This window comes from Peromyscus californicus, unplaced genomic scaffold, assembly GCF_007827085.1.
Source record: "Peromyscus californicus insignis strain IS unplaced genomic scaffold, ASM782708v3 Scaffold_8__1_contigs__length_139910024, whole genome shotgun sequence".
Lineage (NCBI taxonomy): Eukaryota > Metazoa > Chordata > Mammalia > Rodentia > Cricetidae > Peromyscus > Peromyscus californicus.
The window spans coordinates 50233819-50242366 of NW_026294606.1; the positions used below are offsets into that span (position 1 = coordinate 50233819).

At 45.0% G+C, this 8548-nt stretch overlaps 1 protein-coding gene across 1 annotated transcript; it reads right to left on the minus strand.

Annotated features, from left to right (window-relative positions):
- Positions 1-1131: 1131 nt before the first annotated feature.
- Zp4 (zona pellucida glycoprotein 4) lies at positions 1132-8002 on the minus strand. The gene is made up of 12 exons (XM_052727366.1): positions 7813-8002; positions 7462-7583; positions 7277-7385; positions 6328-6486; positions 5506-5693; positions 4883-4980; positions 3987-4117; positions 3350-3539; positions 3128-3275; positions 2734-2812; positions 1540-1656; positions 1132-1238 (listed from the first exon to the last, which is right to left on the minus strand). Exons 1-12 carry the CDS (start codon positions 8000-8002, stop codon positions 1132-1134), a joined length of 1638 nt encoding a protein of 545 aa, XP_052583326.1.
- Between the last annotated feature and the right edge of the window lie 546 nt (positions 8003-8548).

The following is an 8548-nucleotide window of genomic DNA, read 5'->3' on the forward strand; positions in this document are numbered from 1 at the left end:
TGTTCATAGTATATGTATATATTTATGTATATATAAAAATAGATTTAGGGGATATACACAATTGGTAGGGTACTTACCCAAAGCTCTGAGTTCAATTTTGGAATAGGAGGCAGAAGGATTAAGACTCTATGGTGAATCTTGGCTATATAAAGATCTTGAAGTCAGTTTGAACAAAATAAATAAATAAAACCTGGAGAAAAACCTTAGTCCTATCTGGCAGTACAGTTATTTTCACTAATGTTCACAAAACATGCTATAAGAATGTGCTGATCTTCAGAAGCTAACATGGGGACTTGCAGCTATGGGCATTTTTGAAATTTATACATTCTCACGTTGTTCTACTTGTGATAGCCAAGGTGAGTCAGTTTTATCACAGACAAATTGATCTCTATTACTACTACCTGCACCCTGGCTCTTGCCCTTGGATTGGAAGCTGTAGTAGTTAGAAATACAACTATAAGCCTTGATTCAGATCTCTTAAATCACTCTCTGGAAGTAGGGATGGTAATGTTTCAGGGGTGGTGGGAGGATTCAAGACCATGGCTTTGAACAGGCCAGGCAGTTGCTCCAATACAGAGCTACTTTCCTGACATTTTTTTAGTGACAGGGTCTCTCCTATGCAGCCTAGGCTGTCCTTTAACTTGTCAACCATCTTGGGGATCCCATGTGCTGTGATTACAGATGTGTATAGACATGGCCTTTCAGTGATTGGTTTAAAGTAGCCCCTCCTCTTGTGATCTGCTGGCTGTCCCCTTAAAATCCAAAACCCAGCAGTCTGAGAGTGTTGTGGCTACTCAAAGACTAGTTCTCTCTGCTTGAAAATTCCTACATCTCAAGCTTATAAAACCTTGTTAGTCAGATATTTAGTTAGGTATGTATGTTTGACCCCTGCCCCCCTTGAACCGTATTCTACCAAAACATTGATTGTTCTTCTCAGGTGTGAGAGCCAAAATAAAAGGACAGTATGTTACTCTTTGCTCAGATGAGTTGAGATGCCTTCCCTAAGTGAGAAAAGTGAGATGCTCAGATAAATTGAGGTGTTCATTCAGAATCAGACTAGCTTTCAAATGAGAAGCCCTTCCCATGTTGGGAATGTAGTCAGTTTTTATTGACACACTTGATCTGGGCAATTCATCTCGGTTTTCTGATGGCCAAGTAGAATATTAACAAGACTCCAATGATGATTGTTACTGCAGAAAGTCCTACTATCCACAGAGCAGGGGAATCCATAGGGGTGCCTGTGGAGTGGAAAGGTGGGTTAGTGTGTGCTGAATCAGCCCAAGCTATACTTGACAGAAGCAAGTAGTCTTCTATAGGGATGGTGATTACTTTTGTGGGGAAATATACATTGAATAGTAAGGAACAGGGCAAGAAAGCATCTTTTAAGGATGAGGGGAATGACTGGGTCTTGCTATGTAGCAAGGCTGTCCTTGAACTAGAAATCACCCTCCTGCCTTGCTTTCCAAGTGCTGAGATTACAAGCATGCAAGATTGTAACTAGCTAAGAAGTAGCTGGTAATTTGATATCTTCCCACTCACTTGAGTATCTATGAAGCATGTCTGCAGGGTCCTTAGTGGATTGGAGAAGGATCACAGGGCCCTTGCTAGAGATGCTGGCAGTGTTGTTTTCAAAATGAAGCTCAGATTTTCTTCTTCCTGGTGGAGAGATGAGAGCTTGCAATTGGTTGTAAATTTCAGTTGTATACATGAGTCAAGTGTGAGCCAAGGGACTAAGGAACAAAGTCAAATCCCTTGATGCACACTTCTCCATTTCACATCTTATAAAAACCTTTTTTTGTGTGTGTGTTTATACAAACCCAATCAAATCTAAGATTTTCTATTTAACTCTGTGAAAGTGTTATTTCAGTTCACCAAGAGTTGGACATAGACAATCACATTCAATGATCTCCACCACCACACCCCCTGCCTTGCAACTAACATCCTCTCCTAGAAAAAACACTGGCAGTAGCATTCAGTTAACCTTTATATTCCAGAGGTTATGTGTTCAAACAGGAAGTGAGGACACAACCTGTTATAATCCTATGTCTATCTGTCAGTTAAATGATCTGGAAAAGTCAATCTATTGTCTTTACAACTGGGAATAATGGTCATAATCAGAATTGGCTTGCAGTGGGAATATTGGGCATCATCAGAATTGGCTTGCATCTGTCTTACACTATGTACATTGAATTGCTAAGAGTTTTTTTTTTCTTGTAGAAAACACCTAAGGATTCAAGAATCATGAATCATGATTCAGAGACTAGTCAAGTGCAAGTGAGTGGGTCAAGTAGAAGCATTTACATTTATCAGGAGGTCTGGGTCTGGCCAACTCCAGACCATACTGTGTGTCTACAATTCTTCAACCTGTGTACCTTTAAGGGCACATTGAAGACCTGCATTCAGGTAGGTCAGGACATCTACTTTTGAAAACTGGCCAGATGTAAAAGGAAAAAGTTGACAAGGGGCTGGCTAAGGAAAGAAGTCAGTCAGTAAAGTGCTTGCTTTGCAAGCAGGAAGACTTGAATTTGGCTTCTGGTTTAGTCAAATTTTGTATAAATGGAATTAGAGTTTTTAAAAACCTGAGATTGTGGCAATCTAGTTAGCTCTGTACTCATGCAGTTAGTATGGAGGGAAACTTCATTAATGAGATAAACTCTTAGTTTAATGGCAGAAGCTAACACAGTAGGACTCAGGATTCATTTAGGTCTGGATGTAGACAGCTAAGATACTCACTCCTTGAAGCAGGACAGATTACCATGCAGGATGGTGTCCCAGCGGGCTGGCAGACCAGTGCACTGCAGTGCAGGTATACCTGGAGGTTAACAAGTCAATATCATGTAGGCATTTTCCATATCAGACATCTCCCAACCCCATACCTCATCTCCAAAAAGTTGAGAAAGTGTTATAGCTATCTGCCTAAGTTAATGTCACAATAGTCTTGAAGAACCAAAGCCCAGGTGTCAGATGGCACTCATGTTCTTGGTAACACCTTGAAGAAGCTGCCCTCAACATCAAGAGCCAGTGTCGAAGGTCAAAGAACCACCTTAGAGAGGTGGTAAAGGGGTAAAACTGTCATGAGTTCTGGAGGTTTTAAAACTTTGCAAGGGTACAGAAGGATATACCATACCTGTCCACCAAAAGTCTGCTTCTCCCTTATAGCACTGGTGAAGCTGAAGGTGGAGATGCTGAAGCGTTGGTGATGAGAAGGAAAGGGCCTTGATGCTTTCTGGACAGCAATCCTTTTGGTCTGATAGTTGTCCCCAGCATATGGGCATCTAAGCCAAGAGCCACAGTTTGTCAGGATGGGCTTATTCGGGGGGCCACCCAGGTACATGGAGGAGCCACTTACCCCTTCACCAGGATTGGCCACTGTGGTTGATGAAAAGGCTTAGGGCCAGGTGTGGCCCAACACTGCTCTAGCAGTAGCCCCAAAGAGGGATCTGTTCTGTGAAGGATGGAGACTTCAACATAGATAGGATCCAGGAGTAATTTCACCAGTGGGTAGTCATTAGCCCCATAGTAAGAGCCATAGCTTTTATCTGCACAGCGAAAACCAGAATTAAAGTGGGGCTAGGGGATACTGAAGTAGATAAAATACCTGCCCTGTAGAAGCATGGGTATCTGAACTTGACCCCCAGAACCCATGTGAAAAGACCAGGCTTGATGGTCTGTGCTTATAATCCTAGAGTTGGCAAAGCAGAGAGAGAAACTCCAGGCCAATGAGGGATCCCATCTCAGGAAAAAGGTAGATGGCACACAAGGAAATGATCTGAGGTTGACCTCTACATTCTCCTTCTCATTCCCTCCCCTCCACCCACCCACCCACCCACACACACAGAGAGAGAGTGTTAAACTGTTAACAGAACTAGGAACTACTAGGAATAGAAGCTATTGAAGCATATCCTAAATACCCGTACAAATGTCGTGTTGCCAAGCTAGTGGACTGACAGAATTCAGGTGGGATTCCCTGACTGGGAAGGGCTTACCCTTGGCAATCTGAAGCTCCAGATTGAGAGGCCCAGGCTGCATCTTAGGAAGAGGTGGTGGGAGACTTAGCACTTGCATATTAATTGGGGATGTGTTGCTGAGAATGGAATAGCTGCAGCTGACTTGGAGCCTGTAGGAAAATAAGATTTTAGGTGTGCTGGCCACACCTGCTGATTTTAACTCCAGAGGAGCATGCGGTAGGTGTTTTCCAAGTTTGTATCTCAAATTAGAGGTGGTTTCTATCCTAAGAGCTGCTTTCCATTGTTACTATGCAAATAGGACCAGTATGAGTTGGTGAGAAAACTATGTAAGAAACAAGTGTGCTGCATGAGACAGGTGACTAGTGCAAAAGCAGATAATTAGTGAACATCTTACAGGAGAGGGGATAGGAAGCATGAAAGTGACCGGTAAGAAGCCCAGGTCAAAGGTGCCCCATGGAGGCTCCATGCCAGGACAAGCCTAAGGTTGGAGAGGTTGAGAGCATCAAGTGCTCTGAGAGGAGCAACATAGAGTTATTTCACAGGGCTCTCAAGGCAATGATAGCACTTTTTTTGCTTTAATCTACAGCAGCAAACCTCAAGTGTGAGACCCTTTCAAGTCTGAAAGGAATTCTCTCAGCCACAACCTAGACAAGGTAAAAATGAGGTAGCCCAAGGGAGAAACAAGTCTCCACAAGATGGAAGGAACAGAAGTCTTGCATGAGAATGAGGCTGAGATCAAGTTGGGAGCAGAGACCCGGGTAATGTATATGCAGCTGTCTACATGAGTGGTTAAGCTGAGGTAGCAGGCAGATTCATCTGTTGCTGAGAAGTGTTCTACTGTGGACTCAGTTTACCCCAGGATTCTTGCCTTATGAAGAAAAGGCCTACTGGCCTCTCTGGTCAAAAGTGACTACCTGAAGATGCTGTCTCGGGTAATAGAGCCATTGTCCCAGGCTCTCACATCCTGAGTCGCCACTAGCTCATTTTCATACACGACCTGGTCTCCAGTGATCTGTCCAATGGGTAAAGAGAAGCTGTCACTTCAGTCTGTTGACTGAATAAGCACATCCATGTTGCCCAGACCAAGCTCTTAGCCTTGTCCTATTTTGTATCCTATTTTCTGATGCCTACAGAGAGGCAGGGCATCCTGTCTGTGAATAATATGGAAAAGTAGGGCTTATGCTTGATGCAGAACCAAGGAATGAGAGATGATTTAAGTACTGAGATTAGGTAAATGGACCACCCCAATCCAAGTCAGCATCATCCTCCTGATTACCCTACATTCTGGAAGTGTGAGGAATCTGCTCCTTATATTTGCTCCCTACAGAATAGTGGGGGAAAAGCTGGGACCATGGCAGAGGCATTTGCTGAGTGCCAACAGAAGCAGCCATCCTCTAAGCAAGGCCTTTTTTGCCCTAGAGACTGTTCTAGACAGCAGGCAGTGGTCAGGGATGTTGCTCATGACTGTAATAACTCAACTTATCTCCTAACCACTCAGGCATTGCCTCCAGCCCCACCCCTAAGGCACTCTTCTCACCTGCCTTGTGGTCCCACAGGAAGTAAATGGAAAGTGGAACAGGACAAAGGTGGGCGTTGCCATCACAGGATCACATCCACTGTCACTCCTGAAGACCAAGTGTAGTGAATCCAAGTGCAGGGGTGGCGAGGTCACATTCCTGGACACAGCAATGGAGAAGCGGCCCCCTCTGGTGCACTGGGAGGTCACTTCAACACCAGAGACAGGTGAGATCAGGTCACTCCTGAGATGGAGCGAGGTGGACCTGAGTCTAATAACTCATTTGCTTCAGGTGTCTGCATAGTGAAGTTGGAATTTCTGATGACCTGGCAACAGGCTCCCAATGACCACGTGCACCAAGGCCTTGCCATGGTCACTGAGGCACGGCTGTAACTTGGCTACACCTGCATTTGTAGGGCAGGTGTGGGATCACCTGCCATCTTTTACTGCTTAGAACTGGGCTCTGCATGTTTAACGTGCTAGGAAACCTTCAAGCTTGATATGGGGCATGTGAATAATCACTTGGGCAGGATTCTTTCTAAACACAATCTTAAGACTACCAGCCACCCAAGTGGCTGTTCCTTGGGAAAACAAGAGTTTATCAATTGGTAAGTACCTGTCACATAGACTTAATTTCTTAATGTCCCTGCAGGTTTCCTTTATGTTTGACTTCTAGATTAGACAGTGAAAGGCTATAGAAAGTTCTAATTCTAGGCAGCACTGCCCATCTACTAGCAACCAGTTGCTTTTTATTTGCTGGCTGAATAAAACTTTCCCTGCTCTGATGTTACCAGCAATCACTAAGCCCCCTTTTCTCAACGGAATTGAGATGGAAGCAGGTACCTGTGTTTCCGTAGTAACAGGAGCCTGCCTCTTCCTCTTCAGAGCTGTAGCAGCAGCCCAGCTCATCACAGTCTCCTTGAGAGATGGGTGAGGGAGCACAGGGCAGCCTTTCCTTTACTGGCACAGACTTGCACACTTCAGTGTTCAGAGTATCTGTGACTGGATATTGAGAAGGGAAGGGGAGCTCAATCTAGGCAGCAGGGTGGTCCTTCAGTGAACCATCTTGTCACAAAACTTGGGCTTTGAACTCCAGAACATCCAGACCACCTTAATAGGCCTGTTGACTCTACTCACTAGATTAAATCCCAAAGGAAGATCAATATTAAGTCACCTTGTCAGAGTCTCCTGAAATGGATCCCTACTGAGGAAAACATTCTCCCAGTGTGTGTAGGAGCAGTGAGGCTCTTCACATGCCTTCCAATGACCACCTTTCTAGATCTTTAGAGGGACCTATCAAGCTTTGCCATGGGTGATACCACAGGAGCTTCCCATGCCATAGGACTTCCAGTAGCTTTGAATATAGAATTGCCTAGGGTTTCCTAGTTAAATGATCAAGTGTCCCCAGCTGGAGGTGGACAAGTGCAGCATGAGATAGCTTCTCTGGCTATTTCCTATGCTAGCTTTTGTTTTCCACCCATTCCAAAGGGTGAGAAGGCTCTTGGTTCCAGTTACAAGTTAATTCTCATTTAAATTCCAACTTTGCAAATCACAAGTGAAGCTGCTCAGTGAGAGGCCCAACAGAACCTAGAGCCCTGGGTCAGGAAGTAAGGTTCCAACTCCTAACCATGCCCAGCCTCAGCTGGAGTCTCTCCATAGTTAATTTTCCTAAGGGCTGACATGGAGGGAGGAGTCCTTCTTAGCATCAGTTGTTGATGCTACCTGGAGTAGACAGGAGTTACCCAAGAGCACCTTCCAGGCAGGACCCTCCCCTAGCCTGAATGCTTTCTACACTTACCTCGAAGATCTAAAGGGCACTTAAGCAGTCTCTTCATTGGCCCTGCCATATGGCCAGCTACATCCACCCCTTGCACTCCAACTACCATGACATAGTAGGAGCCCTGAAGAGACAAGCAACAGTGATCAGCCTGGCTGGTGGTAGGAAGGATTCTTGTCTGATAGCTGGGGTCTACTTACCCTCAGAGTGACATAGCAGCCATTGTACGTAGCTTCCAACACCAGGGGGCCACCAGGACTGTCCATCACCCACATACCACAGTCAGAGTCATTCTTTAGCCTGTGTGGCAGCCCTTGGCTATCTAGGGCAGGTCGAACATGAAAAGCACAGTGGTTAATCATCGGTGGATAACCAGACCCACCTCTTGACCCTAAGGGACTTCCATCATTCAGAAAAATACAAGACAAGGCAAGTTTGGAAGTAGCAGTTTCGACTATTCATTCTGTAGGTAGGGGCTGTGAAGATTTTAAAAGGAGGAAAGGGTCAAGAGAAGAAGTTTAAAAGTAGGTACCTGGTTGAGTCTGACTTACCCCAAGCTGTTAACTCAGGACTCTGTGCCTCCAGGCTGAGGTTCATGGTAAACTGGAAGTTCTGTAGCCCACAGTGGAGCACACCTGGCATCTCAGTCACATGCTGCCCACTCAAAGGAGGACAGAACGGGAAACATAGTAAGATGCCGGACAGAAGCCACGGAGTGCTACTTAGAGTCCACCTAGCCATTCTTTCTCTTTCACTAGCCCACATCCACCAGGAGAGATCTCTTTATATACACAGGAGGAAAACTCCGTTTGGGGTGATAGCGTTAACAGTCGGCAGGTGGAAAAGACTTTAAAAAGGGTGATTCTTTCCTTCTGGAGGTGCAGTCTACAGATGCATCCCATTAAATATTTAATCCCCTGGTCTTCAGAGCTGGGCTGACCTCTTCTTTTTGGCTAAAAGCAGGCTTTTTGGGTTAGCTGCATGTAGCAATTGTTCTACTAGCTTGTCTTCAGAAAAAGGAGACTGGTTACTTTCTAGAATGTTGCATACTTAAGTGAGGATCCTAGCTGCATTGGCCCAGGTGAGTGATGAGTGACAGGAACCAGGAGCTGCATAGGTTATGGCCTCTCTTAATTTTCAGTTTTCCATCTGGAAAAATGAGAATGATTATTAGGGCAGTACGGTTCTTAAGGATGCCATGAGAGATTTAGGCCAAATACATGACATCATGCTTGCCCAAGCTGGGAGAGTGCAGGCAATGTCCTTGGGCTGAGGTTAGCTTCTTTA

Excerpts from the sequence above, each read along its gene's own strand:
- Zp4 (XM_052727366.1), bottom strand. The coding sequence starts at position 8,002 with ATGGCTAGGTGGACTCTAAGTAGCACTCCGTGGCTTCTGTCCGGCATC. Across the intron at positions 7,386-7,461 it reads GCTGCTATGTCACTCTGAGG|GGCTCCTACTATGTCATGGT; the intron begins GTAAGTAGACCC and ends TTGTCTCTTCAG. Across the intron at positions 4,981-5,505 it reads CCTGTGGGACCACAAGGCAG|ATCACTGGAGACCAGGTCGT; the intron begins GTGAGAAGAGTG and ends CCCATTGGACAG.